We start from the raw sequence: 15,246 nt of genomic DNA, 5'->3' as shown, positions 1-15,246 counted from the left end.
AACGAATTATGCTCGTAATCGAAGGCACCACTATTTATTACGATAAGAGATGTGCGAGTAGTGAAATATTTGAATTTTCGAATTGTCGAGTAGACCCCGATACTCAACTACTCGAATATCGAATCTCATTAAAGTCTATAAGAGAAAAATCCAACACTCCCATTCGATTCAATTAAAAAAAAAAAAAAAAAAAAAAGGTAAATGAAGATTTAATTGAATTAGATTTGATTTGAAATTTGAAATCGAAGATTAAAAAATCAGCTGAAAAAATGGCCTTTATTGACCTGCTGTCTTCTGCCTTTAAAACATCTACAAAATGAAAGGAAGGCAGAAGTGTAACGCCTGGAGTAGTGGATCCACTGGACCGTCACTAGCGATGGCACTAACCTCACCAGGGAGCGGAGTCTAAGGGGCCGCTGGTTTTCACCAGAGCCCGCCGCAAGGCGGGATGGACTTGCTGTGGCAGGCGACCCCCAGGTCGCTACCCCTGGCTTGGTTGCTAGTGATGGCAGGCGAGGCGTGGCAGGAGCAGTAGGCAGGAGATGGTGCTGGCAGAGGTCTGTAGGCGTAACTGCAGGTGACAGGCTGAACACAGGAGCAATAGTGTAACAGAGGAGCAGGAACCAGGAACAAGGACTAGGGACCAGGTAGCGGACAGGAATCAGGAACAACAGGGAGCTGGGCCAAACGCTATGGGAAGCATGTAGAGGCTCCAACACCTGTAGTGGGGCAGGGCTGGAATTTATAGGAAGTGATTAGTGCAACTTCCAATTAGGGGCGGACTGGCCCTTTAAATCTGAGACAGCCGGCGCGCGCGCCCTAGGAGGCGGGGACGCACGCGCCGGCCGGCACAGCGGGTGACAGGAGCGGGGCGAGGTAAGGCTCCCCCCGGGGCCGAACTCGTAGCAGCGCCGGGTACCTGCACATGGACCCCGGCAGCTGCATGGAGAGGTCGCGGCGGCGGCCCGGAGCACGGGACGCCGCCGCGGCCGTGACAAGAAGACACCTCCAGCAAGTTTTTATCCACAAATTAAATTGTTTGAAATGGACAACACAAGGAATCTACTAAAATAGCAAGATTCTGATAGAGAGTTCAAATGGCAACTTTTTGCCCCACACCCTGATGCAATTGTGCATGAAAGCCTAATTATTGGAGGTAGGGAAGCCAGAAGGCACCAAAATTATGAATACCAATTGGGATGAGCTTTGACAAAAAATCAGTTGAACCCTCCAAAATGGAAATTAGGCCCTTTAGTTGAGCCCTCCTAAAGTGCAGTTAGACAAGTTATAATTAAAATTTTCAAAACATTTATTTTTATGTTGTAGAGGTTATCCCTTTAAAATTTATTTTGATGCCCTTGAAGTCAGCTCTCCAAAAATGGAGTTAGACAAGTTAGAATTGAGACCTTCCAAAATTGATTCATGGTGCTGTTAAGGTGAGCCCTCTAAAAATTCATCTGGATGCTCTTGAGTTGAGCCCTCTAAAAATCCTGGGAGTTACAGAAGAACTGATAACATTACAGTCTTCTCAAGAGACCCTGGAATTTGAATGTTCACACTTAAAATCCTTTATAGAGTATCTAAGAGAACGCAAATTTAAATAGAATTTGATGAAAAAACACCAGTAAGTTTATATCAACAAATTAAATGATTTGAAATGGACAACACAAGGATCCTACTAAAATAGTAAGATTCTGATATTCCGATTAAAAGTTGAAATGCCACGTTTTTGCCCTAACAAGGGCTTTTGGGGGTCTCTCCTGCCTAAAATCACCTAATAACTAACTCACTCTGCTACATACTGTCTCCCTCTCTAGCTACTAGGTGAATCTGAAAATGAATCTCAAATCCACTATTTAATACATGGAGACGAGCCCTCCAAAAATTAGCTTGAGGTCCTTGAGGTGAGCTCTCAGAAAAATTGTATGGATGGCCCTTGAAATGAGCCCTTTAAAAAATCTATTGAGGCCCTTGAAAGAGCCCCTGAAAATTTTTTGACCATAGTTCTCTTAAAAATTCCATTGAGAACCTTGAAAGAGACCCTCAAAAATTATGAGCATAGCTCTTCAGGTGAGCCTTAATGCTGCTCTTTCCCATTGAGCCTAGTGCTTGGCTTTCAAGTGACGCCGCATGCCTGGGGTCATCATGTTGCTCTTCTCGGAGCCCCTACTCAGCTTTGAGTGCAAACTGCTCTGAGTTTATCATCCGTGCACACATTAAAAAATCTCCAGACTAAAGAAGGTGTCCTCGACCTTTTTTTTCATGAATAACTGCTACGGGGAACAGCTGGAGCCCTGCGTTCTCTGCTGTCCTCTGCCTCTAGCTTCCTTTTGCGGTGCTGCACAGCCCTCCTCATCTCCACTGCTTTCCCTGCTGGACATCACCCCTGGCCAGGTCAGGACTTCATCATCTGGCACCTCCTCTTCCACACTCTGCTCCTCCTCCTCCTGCCCACTCACCATACCAACAGCCTCCCCTGATGGCAACTATTTCTCATGATCATCAATGACGATTTGATGTGCAGGTTGCAACTGTTTCTCATGATCATCAATGACGATTTGATGTGCAGGTTGCAACTGTTTCTCATGATCATCAATGACGATTTGATGTGCAGGTTGCAACTGTTTCTCATGATCATCAATGACGATTTGATGTGCAGGTTGCAACTGTTTCTCATCATCATCAATGACAATTTGATGTGCTGGCATCGCTACACAGCTCCAAGTCTCATCTGAATCCGAATCTCAAATACACTATTCTATGACTGTAAAGATCACATGGTTTAGCCTGCCAACGAATGTAGGTGTTTTTTTCACTGCCTCTGTGCTCCTAGTGCATGTACATCCCCCCCCCCCCCCCCGGATAGTTATTGGTTAAAAAAAATGCCAGGGAATGAGGGGGGGATTATGATCTCTCATTATTATACTGCACAAACACCAACCCAGAGGCCGTGGTTCTCTTTTGTAATGTTATCGCTGTTTTTTCTGTGAGGCTCAAGTTCCTATGGGTTTACGAGTTCTTTTGTCATTTGATGGCCATGTATATGTAGTTCTAGTTTATTTATTTTTTTACTTTAAAGGAAAGCGCATGACTAGGGTATTGTTGATCCCGGGCTGACTGCAACCACCCAAAGCTCCCACCAATCCCAGGAAAGACATAACACTGTATTCGGTTGTAATGGCCACAGCAGCCTTTTCTTACATACAATTATCATTAAACATAACTTATACACCCCCAGATGGATGGTCCTTGAAGCCTGAAATATTAATCCTCGTTAACCAGCACACACATGCTTTACCCACAGCCAATTACCTCCTGGCTCGTGGGCACCAGACATTAACTAGGTGTGTGCGACCTCCACTCGCTATCTCACCATTAACCTGAAACTTAAGCTTCAATGAGCGGTAGATGTTTCTAAAAAGTTCCACTGAACTTAATCCATCATTGAGCCACCATTAAACCACTAAACAGGTCCAGAACCTTTTAGTTGGTTCCCCCCTGCCTCTTCAATAATCGTTAAATGCCATCTGACTCAGAGGACCCTCCACCACCAAGCTGCCATGACAAAAAAACACCACCCACAAAAGCCAATTCCCCCAACTAAACCACTCAAGGTCAGAACATCAGGGCGGGAGATTCTTCTGCTGGTCACCAGGAGAAAGGTACCAAACCCCCCTACCCCCTTGCCACAGACTACATACCCTAACCCCCCCCCCTTCCTATGACACCCCCCACCAATCAATTGTCCCCGGACCTTAAAATCACCCTCTATCTCCCCACCCCGTCTAACCATTAACCTCTGACATTGACATACTGAACCACCTAACAGCGGCCCTGCCACCAATCCCCAGTCATGGAGGATCTCTTGTTTGATATAGATTTGCAGAAAGCACTATGTAAGATCAATCTTTATAAGATATATGGTAATAAGCAGAGTGGAGGGGAGGAATCTTATGCACCTGTTCAGATTTCTGTGTACGTTGGACCATTAGGCTTCAGCACATATTAAATGTTTTCTGATGTAGAAGAATCTGCTCTTAGAGATTTTTGTGAACTTATGGAAGGTGATATAGAGTTGAATGTGATGATTTATGGGGGCTAGCAAATCAAGTTTTTTCCTCCCTTGCCAGCAGGCTAAGGGCTCAGCCACACTAGCGTTTTTCTTTGTTTCTAACGGATCCGTCTATATCAATTAAACGGATGAGCACAAACTGATGAGCAGACTGATGCAAACTGATTGCAAAATGTTCCTCTTTTTTTAATGGTCCGTTTGTATTTTGGCTTAAAAAAAAACTGACTTTTGTACATCAGTCAGCATCCGTTTGCATCAGTCAGCATCCGTTTTTCTATCCGTTTATTTTTCTTCTTTGGTTTCTTGCTGCTTCTGCGCATGCTCAGTGCAAAAACGGATGAAAAAAAACGGATGTTAAAGGAAATACCTTCCGTTATAGATCTGTCCTCATTGACTACAATGTTAAAAAAAAAACGGAACGTTTTTTTAAGCGGAAAGAAAAATACTGCAAACACAATTTTTTCTTCCGTTCAAAAAAGCGGATCTTGAACGGATTGCATGCAAACGGAGCACAATTAGGGCAAGCAGAGCACACTAATATATCATGGGAGTCTATGGGGATTTTAACGGATCCGACAGTTTCCGTTTTGCTTACTCCAAAACGGAAAAGGTAGACGGAATGGTGCCGGATGGTCAAACGCTGATGTGAACGTAGCCTAATCTCTGCTTAATTTCTCATAGAATGTAAAAAGACAGGTAAAAGCCCTGCGGTATCCAACGGTAGAAATGAATTTCTCTGACTTGGAATGTAGAGCTAGACTAAAGGGAAAAGAAAAAAGCTATGCCATATACAAATGAGTGGCATATCCACAATAAATAGACTGTATCCTCAAATATAAATATAGAAAACTTTATTAGTGCATGGAACTACAGGTGCAAAACATACAAGATAAAAGCATTTAAAACACACAAAGTTAAAAAATAACAAACAACTTATAGTAAAGCCTTCTGACAAGGGAGAGAATATAGTGATTATGTCTAGGGACTACTATCTGAAAGAATCCATACACCAACTAGGGAATACACAGACATAAAAATCTCTACAGAAAGCTATAAAAATAAACTGAGATCATTATTAATCGCGGCTGATGACGACGGTGACGGTCGGAGCGGTTCGGCCGGCCTCTCGAAGATGACATCATTGTCACAAGATGGCGGACGGGGGTAGACACGAATCAGGTGAGTATAGAGCACTACACTTTCGGGTCTAGCGTGGGTGGGGGTGAACACGGGGAAGGGGGCCATTCACATACATAACATACATTACAAAGTTGTATAACTTTGTAATGTGTGTTATTTAGTGAATAATTGTTTAGCGTCGCACTACCCCTTTAAATAAAAATTCTGCTGAGAAGCTTATCCCCAAAAATCCCAGTAATACTTACTGGTATTTTTTGCCAAAGGTCCACAAGATCTTACTGGACCCCCCATTATGGCGGGCAGGGGTTCAGTAACTGAATACCTCTACCAGTACACTGATTGTTTTTTAAGGCCCTTATTGCTCAGTGTCCCCTCCTACCTTCGTGACACAAAGATGTTGCAGCAGGAATTGGAATCCCTTCGGTTGCTTCGGGGGACTGTCTGGATTCGGGTACATACCGAGAATTGTGGCCTGGGGGATCCAGTGCAGTCTGGGGTCCCTGGCTGTGGTGGAGATTATTTTACTTTCCTACTGTCGTTCCCCCCAAAAATGATCTGGAGCGGAAGTTTCACTCTTTAGATGTAAAGAGAACAGTACTACAATAGTTACAGTCATGTAGTTACTGGAGGAAAGATCAGCCTCTCTTCATTCAGTTTCAAGGAACAAATAAAGGGAAGAAGGTCTCCAAAAGTGTTCTTTCCTGTTGGATCCGGAACGCAATAGAAGAATTGTACTAAATTTACAAAATGTCCTCATCTTACCTTATCAGCTCAACCCTGTTTACTTCAGTGCAATTACATGGTGTGGCACTAGTTTTGGAAAAGGGCAACTCCTTAACCAAATATGGTTGACAAATATATAAGGTGTCAAACGACCTCCTGAAGGTCAAATCACAAGGAAACTACTCCTTGCTGATTCTACTGGGTATCTCAGCAGCATTTGACACTGTAGACCACCAGCTCCTCCTCTCCATGCTCAGCTCTCTTGGCCTTAAGGCTCTCTATTTCTCAAACTCAACCTTTCTAAAACTGAATTTCTCGTATTCCCTCCCTCTAACCAACCCAAACCTGACATCTCACTCTCATTCTGAGGTACTAGCAAAACTCCTGTGCATCAAGCTTGATGTCTGGGGGTTATGCTAGAATCTGCCCTTTTCTTACCACTGACACCGCTCAGACTCTGACTGTCACCTGGATCCATTCCCGTCTTGACTACTGTAACTCCCTACTAATCGGTCTTCCTTTCTCTAAGCTCTCCCCTCTCCAGTCTATCCTTAACACAGCAGCCAGGCTCATCTTCCTCTCCAGCCGCCATACCGTCGTCTCCCCTCTGTGCCAGGCGATGCATTGGTTACCCATTAAGTCCAGAATCCACTTCAAACTCCTCACCCTCACCCATAAAGCTCTCCACAAATCAGCCCCTCCATACATCTCCTCCCTCATCTCCACCTATCATCCTTCCTGTGCTCTACGCTCTGCTAATGATCAAACCCTAACATCTTCAATAATCAGAACCTCCCACTCCCACCTCCAAGACTTCTCTCGTGCTGCACCAGTTCTCTGGAACCCCCTACCCAAAGACCTCAGACTCATTTCCAACACACACAGTTTCAAGTTTGCCCTGAAGACTCATCTCTTCAGGCTCACTTATAACATTCCCTAAACTTGTTCCCCCTTCTGTTGTCCCCTCACTCTATCTCTGACGGTTCCATGCACTTTATACGTTTTACTTGCAATCAGATTTTGGCGTTTTTACTGGCTCATCCTGTTCTTTCCAACTATGTTCAATGGCTAGACCATGGTAAATAAACTTGTGCCTGGTGTCGACCCCAGTTGTAGTCTGTAAGCTCCAACAAGCAGGTCTCGTATACACTTAGTACTTTTATTTTTATTTATTCTAATTATTTAACTGTGTATTTTGTAACCTCTGTACTGTATGTAAACAAAAAAATGCTGCGGAATCTGTTGGTGCTATACAAATAAATATTATTATTATTATTTTTATTATGGGCACATGAGCATCTTATGCATTGTGCACTTACCTGAACATTTGCCCATATTTTGCTATATTTAGAGGACATTTTAATATGGGGCAATTAATGGGTGAATGAGTGTTTAGGGCCAGTGATTAGCTGACAAAAAAGAAAACGGTCGGCGGATCCCATTTTTTTTGCTGCCATTTTCAGCTACATATTGCCTTTTGTAGCCAGAGGTGTGGGAGATTATGATGAGGTTATGGCTGCATGAATGATCAAGTGAATGTTTGAACAGCCGCTCGATTACCCAAGCTGTTTAAATGCCCCGTAAACCAGTGCTGATCGCAGGGATTGGCACTCATCATCTAAGGGTCCTTTTACACAGACAGATTATCTGACAGATTTTTGAAGTCAAAGCCAGGGACAGGCTATAAAAAGAGAACAGGTCAAAAAGGAAAGACTGAGATTTCTCTTTTCAAATCCATTCCTTTGGCTTCAAAAATCTGTCAGATAGATCTCTTTCTGTAAAAGGACCGGTAGGCCAATTGGCCAATGTAGAAAGGCTCTTACCCTGCACAACAGCATTGTGACCTCTATTACAATAAACAGCAAATGCATAAAAAAGAAACAGAAATAAAATGCTATATTCTATGGTTTGACGGCTGCTTGATGGTCGATCTTAAAGTGACTCTGTACCCACAATCTGCGCCAATCAGTTATTGTCCTAAAATAACAACTTTAAACTTGCAGCCCTGTGTCAAATTGGCGTGGACTAGGGTGTCTGTGCCCTAGGCTTGCACCGCCTCTCCGTCCCTCCTCTTCACGATTAGGAATTGGGCAGGATTTCTCCAATTCATCACTTGTCTGAACACAGCAAATGGGCTTTAATCATCCACCACATGTGCATCGCTCAGACAAGTAATGATTAGGAGAAATCCTGCCTGGGGCATTCTTAATGGAGAAAATGGCGGGGAGGAGGGACGGAGAGGCGGTGCAGCTCTAGGGCACATACACTTTAGGCCGTGCCAATTTGACACAGGGTTGCAAATTAAAAAAATTGTTTTTTAGGACAATAACTGCTTCACCTACCGAACGGACCCCAGGACAGATCTTCGATTAAAAGCAGCTATCTGACGGTACAAACGGTTTAGGGGAGGGGTGGATTGTGGGTACAGAGTTGCTTTAAAGGGGAACTATCAGCAAGTTAGACAAATCTGCTGATAGCCGTTCCGGTGCACTTAGTGATTTACTCCATAGTCCGGTGAGACCGTTAGGAGAACTGCCCCATCCCCATACCACCGATCCGGCTGACCCCTTCTAATGATTTTAAATGGAGCGGGCCACCCGGGGGCGGGACTGATAGTTGATATGCTAGTGAGGCATTGCTCCTAACAGTCTAACCGGATCGAGGAGTAAATGACTAAGTGCAAGGATGAAGGTAGAAGAGGTACAGGATGAAGAATATCTTCTCCTGTGCAATAGGGGGTAGATTAGTCTACCCTGCTGATAGTTCCCCTTTAATCTACAGACAAGCCTTACCAGCATAAAACCAGCAGTGTGGGTCATATTCAGACTGTAAACTCTACACTAGTACAATTTTTATTTCCTGCAATAGACATCTAGGCACATGAAGAAGAAGCAGAGCACGGTGGCCTAGATTCTCCACATGCAAACCATTTCCCAGCAGTGTTTGTCATCATTCATGCTATTCACCCTCGCTGTGTGTGTCTGGATTATGAATGTCAGTGGGATTTCAGGCTGACTTAAAGGGAACCTGTCACATTAAAAGTTAGGTCCTTTCAGCATGTCACCTTCTATAGAACGTTTGGAACTTACTATACTGGTATACAGCTTTGTGGGAAAGGAATTATAAGAATATAATTTGTCACTTATTTCTATAAATTCATACTGTCCCTGACCTTAGGAGGCCAGAGGGCGGTCCTATCAGTGACTGACAGCTGATTTTTGGCTATGTTTGGTTTTTGGTTCATTATATAACTTTTTCAGGTTTTAGGTCTATTTGACAGAATAATGCAGAAAGTCTAATATGACCGGAGTCTAAGAAAACATACAAGGACAATAAGAGATCTAAATAGAATATATCCGTAATAAAGACAAAAATCAGGTTTACTATAAATTGTGCAAATTTATTTGGAAATGACATTTATCATCCTTAACATTTAAAAAACAAGAAAAGTTTTAGTCACTGGATTACAGCAATGGATTAAAGGGGCCTTCCAGGATTTTTACATTGGTGGCTTATCCTTAGGAGGTGCTGGGTGTTGGTACCTGACCATCAGCTGTTTGGCAGAAATAAAACCCTGGAATAGGCACAATGAACAGGGCTGGAAGCAGATAGCGCCACTTACTGTATAGAGGCTGGGCTGGGTTACTGCGGCTTGGCTCCCTTTGATGTGAATAGGTACCTTACTGATCAGATCAATCAATGTAAAAGTCCTAGAAACCTCTTTAAAGATAACAGATGACTAGGAATGTATTAGTAATGGCTGGTATTACACAATGCTTGGGCAAATACCTGGCCTGCAGTCTATCCATCTAATAATAAGGACGGCGTATTCTCCCCGGGTTCACACTTTGCTGACAGAAGTGACATATACCCACATGCTTTTCTAAACATGGAGTCACATGTTTTATGAAAGAATTTCTATGAGATTAGAAAAAATTGTTTAATTTTCACAGAAACAGCACCTCTACTGTCCATAGCTGGTATTACAGTCACTTGAATAGAGCAGAGTTGCACCATCAGGCCCGGCCTATAGCCAAGTGAGGAGCTGTTTCTCGAAAAAACACTTTCTTCTAATCTTAATGTTAAGTGGACTTTTTAAAATAATTTTTTACTGTCACATTTCCCCATTAAAACCAATAGGTAGAAAAATGGTAAAAAACATTCAAATATGATCACATTCACATTCATGAGATCTGGCTACTGTGTTTTTCCCACTGCAGCACCAATCCTTGGTACAATTCCCTACAGCGCCTCTTGCAGGTATGACAAGGTAGGTCAGGCTTTTGTATAACTGGTAGATGAGTCTTACTAGTAATACCAGGTAACTGGTACCATTAGTTATGTGTACTGGGATAATGGGCTGCCTGTTTATTATAAGGTGTGGTTAGGGCGGGGGCTACAGTTTGATCGGCTCTGCTGCACCTGACACTTACAGTATATACATTACATGAATTGTCTGCAGACAACTCCTAAGCCTCTATAAACACATACAGTATGTCTATAGTTCTAGCAGTGATCATTTACAGGTTAAGAAGGTCAAAACCAGTTCAGTGTCTGGCATATTCCTATTGTATGGTCTTATTATTATTATTTATGTATAGAGCGCCCTTAATTCCAGAGCGCTATACAAGAGATAGGGGGTAACAAACAGAAATATTACAAAATCAAAAACACATTACATGAAGGCAAATGGCAGACTGATACATTGGGGAAGAGGACCCTGCCCGCGAGGGCTTAGAATCTATAAGCGGTAGGAAACTCTGTGGAAAACATATGACTGTGTTTTTCTGGAGAAGGCTCACTGCAAATTACCCAAATCTTGTGATTTTTAATGAATTGTGAGCAACCGAGCGTTCAGCACTGATGGACCCTGACAGTCTGTTCAGCTGGGACATGTGGCTCCGCACAGATGTATTTCCAGTGAAGAATGCGGCTTTTTGGAAAATGTTGGGGCAATCACGGCGGATTGCTGGACCGAGTCCCCACGCGACCGGAACAGCACAGAAGTACTAAGGTTTGCACAAGCATGTGCAGCCAAGGTAATCAAACCATGAATTAAATAATAACCATGTACTCTTTATTGCAACGCGTTTTGGCCAGATGTGTCCAATACAGGGCTTTCTCAAGGATGCTCGAGAAAGGCCTGTATTGGAAACATCAGGCAGATACACCACATGCTGATTGCTATACTGTGCAGTAACTCATAATATGACATATCCAGATTTCTAAATGTTTGTTTCATTCGTGTTACATGTTATTTAGAAAAAAAAAATCATTTTTTTCGGGTGTGGAACCATTAGTCTGCATTTTAATAACTTCTTAAGGGAAAATTTGCTTTAAATTTGGATTACAACCACAGTCCTGTGCTCGTAATCCAAGGCACCACCGTGTGTATATATATATATATATTTTATATATATATATATATATATATATATATATATATATCATTTTTTTTTTTTTTTTTTTTGCTATCTCAACGCTTAGAGCCAGTGTAGCAAAACTAAAGCCATATTCAGAACCACTGCCCCAAAGCAACCACAAAGATGCTCTAATATACTGTACCATAAGTGCTTATAAAAGTACAGTTAACTAGTGCAATATATATATATGAAAAAAAGAAGGCTTAGCCAAAGCACCCCATCCAAATAATTGTTTGGCTGTCATGTGACCCAGTCTTTTGACTACCACTTCCATCTTTTACACATTTATCAAAAAAGTTTTACCCTCGCCCATCAATTGGCCTTCCTTTTCCAGATACAAAAAGGAAGTCCAAAGTAATGGATTGGTGGGTACGAAAATCCTCTGTACAAATGCAGAAAAAAATGGCACCTACATTCATTGGTAATGATGGCCGAAACCTGGACGTGACCCACCAACTCTGGTGGCAAAATATTCTGTCAGTGATTTTCAATTGGTAATTTCATTACCTCTTTCCATTGTAATATTACTTATATACATTATTATATATGTAATATTACTTACTTATTCCTTGCAGAACACACTTTGTCAGTGTGATAGAAGATTCAGATACATTACTAATATTTCCATTAGATAAGGATATCACAGCCTATGTGTGACTTCACAGCTGGGATCTCGGTTTGCCAATCACAGGCTTGTTGGTGCAAAATTCCGGCCACCACGATGCACGTTCCAAAACTTTCTCCCCTTGTAGGACTGCGGACCACAGGTTCTTGTACAGCTGTAAGAACATAAGGCCAGTTAGACTGTAGAACTCCTGAACTGTGAAGGTAACTGATGGTAACCAGCCACATTATGGGGGCCTAAAATCCCACCTTTTATTCCTTTAGCCCCAAACTCAGTCATATTCACTTTACAATCTTAAGTGTTTTTGAAGTCTTAAGAGTACAGGAAGCTTAAATGGAATGTGTCTTCAGAAAATTATCTACTGTTTAAAGGGAACCTGTCACCCCGTGTCAGGGTGAAGGCCGCCCGATCCCCCGCTAGAGCCCTGGATACTTACCCCATCTCGCCAAGTCCCGTTCCTGGAGCCACTCCCGGGACGGAGATGTCCTCGTCTGAAGCCCGGCGCGCACGCTGCATAGATGAGTCCGACACCCGTAGAGAATGACGGCTCCATTCATTCTCTATGGGCGTCGGACTCATCTCGGCAGCGCACGCAGCGGGCTTCAGACGAGGACATCTCCATCCCGGGAGTGGCTCCAGGAACGGGACTTGGCGAGATGGGGTAAGTGTCTGGGGCTCTAGCGGGGGGTCGGGCGGCCTTCTCCCTGACACGGGGGTTGACAGGTTCCCTTTAAGTATTTTTATTGTTTAAAATTTTAAGAGTATTTTTTTCTATTTTTTTCATATTACTGTCTATATAATAAGGCAATTTTTATTCTTACCAATAAGCTTTATAATAAGCTTCTAATTCCTATTTTTTACAGATCACTTTTTAATAGTGTCCTTATCATAAAAGGTAAGATTAGAGTAATAGGTGACACTCATGTATAGATAATACAGGATCAGACCATTCACATACATGATGGCCAGTGCTTAGCCCACCTCTTGTCCTTACACTTCAATTCCCATTATGCCTGGAAAGCTAAAGCTTCAGCTGTCCAGGCATGATGGGAATTGTAGTTTTGCAACAGCTGGAGAGCCAAAGGTTCCCCGTTCCTGGCCTAAAGAGTTAAACAACCAAAGCAGCTCCACTACATTTGTACCTACAGAAGTCAAGCAATTCAATTTTATGAATTTGAAAGAAAAATTATGCAGAAATCTTATAGTAAAGATTAATGTGTGCTACTTTCAATGTACCTCTCCATCAGCCTTGGCAATGGGGGAGTTCAAGATGAAATCTGGAGGTGCAATGGCGTCCACAAGAGACACGGCATCATCTTTCAACTGTGTTAAAGGAATAAAAATGTTGGCAGCCGTCCTTACTTTCCATAGCAACAAAAGCAAAACAGAGCAGAAGTGAACGGTTGCTAGAAATTACACAGAGTGAAATACGAGTGGTCACACTTTTAGGGGAGCACAGCATTCGCTTTTATTGTCCTATGATGCTGATCAGCCATAACATTAATACCACTGATGAGGTAAAAGAACATGGATTATCTGGTGACAATGGCTCAAGGGGAGGGAGAGAAACACGTAAGCATGCAACACGGATGGGTATGCAGAAGGATCTATGTGACATGGCAAAGGTTAAACAGGGATGGTGATGACTGGGTCAGAGCTTCTCTAAAATGGTGGGTCTTGTGGAATGTCTTAAGTATGCAGTGGTTAGAACCAAGGAAAGACAAGAGGTGACAGGGTCATGGATATCCAAGGATCACTAATGTATGTTTTTAAGTTCCAGCCTGGTATGGTAGGAAGGTAACTTATTGTATATGGTGCTATGTAGAGAGTGCCCATACTGATCCCTGTCTACTGCAAAAAGCTCCTACGATGGGCACGTGAGCATCAGAACCGAAACAATAAGCTATGGAAGAAGGCAACCTATTCGGTACACCATGTGGATGGTAAGGTGTATGTGTCACTTACCTAGAGAAAAGATGGCACCAGCATGTACTATAGTAAGACAATATGGTGGGGGCAGTGCAATAGGCAATGGTCTGCTGTAAAAGCTTGGCTCCTGGCATCATGTGGGTGTTACTGTGATGTGTATCATCCAAACATTGTACAAAGTCCCCCTCCCCCCCTTCATGGCAGCAGGATCCCCTTATGACAGTGGTCTTCTTCAGCAGAATAATGACCTGCACTGTGTTCAGGAATAAGGAACAAGACAAAGATATCAAGATGGTGACGTGGCCTCTAAATTCCTAAGATGCCAATCCAATCGATCATCTGTGCTAGAAAACAAGTCTGACCCATGGCGGCTGCACCTGACACCTTACAGGACCTATAGGATTTGCAGCTCACATCTTGGTGCCAGATATCGCAGAATGTCAGAGGGCTTGCGGTGCCCAGGCATTAAGCTGGCAATTGGTCTGCTCTTCACTGTGTAAGGAAATGTTCTGTACCACCCTAATACTCTTTTACAATACATTCTTGCGGCTTGAAGCCACTTGTGATTTTGTTTCATGCACATAGCTGAGGTTTTGTTACAGTGTATCAGTGATGGCAGATCTGTGACATAAACACTGCAGGAGCCGATGACTATCTTCTTAGCTGAGATGATGACTTTTACTTTACGCTGATAAATCGTATTACCATGTCACCCGGGATTTGAATCTCTAAGGAATGTTTCCGGCACCATGCTGCATCCATGCCATGAGTAGTCGGAGCTATTCTAAAGGGTGTACACAGTACTAAAGCATAGGTGTGACATGAGAACCATTGAATTCTGATTTACTACCTGAGCACATAGGTCCAGAATTGTGTCTTGCACGATTTTTCCAGGCAGTTCCCCAGCAAAATATCCACCTGTAAAACAGCAACGGAAATAAAAGGGAATCTGTTATTTGTAGGTTCTAAACTGCTGATGCTGTTATATTAACCCCTAGCTGCACCAGTCAGTAATAGTACGTCCTTGTAGGAGGTTAGTTTCAGCACCAGAACGTATATATACTGACCTGCTTCCGATTCTCACTGTTTACACAGTGACCGGAAGCCGCAAATAAACTGTCAGCTGATAGCTTTGGTGGTCCAGCACCGATAATCACCACAATTGGTTGATCGGTAATTTTTATTGGTGTGGAAAAAAATACAGAGGATTACATTGGTATCTCTGCAAAGAAAATGCAAATTTTAACTTTTCACTCTTACTTTGCAGTTATTCCTGTGAAATGCCCAAAGGGTTAAAAACTGTGTGAATGTCACTTTGTATACTTGAAAGGGTG

The 15,246-nt window shown here is 42.8% G+C and overlaps 1 protein-coding gene and 1 long non-coding RNA gene across 4 annotated transcripts in view; one reads left to right on the top strand and one right to left on the bottom strand.

The window, feature by feature from the left end:
* LOC138797342 (uncharacterized) overlaps window positions 1–15,246 on the top strand; it is a 70,359-nt gene that overhangs the window by 46,737 nt on the left and 8,376 nt on the right. The gene's annotated exons all lie outside the window — the stretch shown is intronic.
* Window positions 9,315–15,246, bottom strand: part of ACOX3 (acyl-CoA oxidase 3, pristanoyl) — a 70,415-nt gene continuing 64,483 nt past the window's right edge. For all 3 annotated transcript variants that reach the window (XM_069977363.1, XM_069977362.1, XM_069977365.1), the window contains exons 16-18: window positions 14,763–14,830; window positions 13,220–13,306; window positions 9,315–12,137 (exon numbers count right to left, since the gene is read on the bottom strand). In XM_069977363.1, the coding sequence (XP_069833464.1) occupies window positions 12,018–12,137; window positions 13,220–13,306; window positions 14,763–14,830 (275 nt within the window). In that variant the 3' untranslated portion in view covers window positions 9,315–12,017. The remainder of the gene's footprint in view (window positions 12,138–13,219; window positions 13,307–14,762; window positions 14,831–15,246) is intronic.

Source organism: Dendropsophus ebraccatus, chromosome 7 (genome assembly GCF_027789765.1).
Source record: "Dendropsophus ebraccatus isolate aDenEbr1 chromosome 7, aDenEbr1.pat, whole genome shotgun sequence".
NCBI classification, from domain to species: Eukaryota; Metazoa; Chordata; class Amphibia; order Anura; family Hylidae; genus Dendropsophus; species Dendropsophus ebraccatus.
Note: the sequence above shows the minus strand (reverse complement) of the source record. Positions and strands in the feature narration are given on the sequence as shown.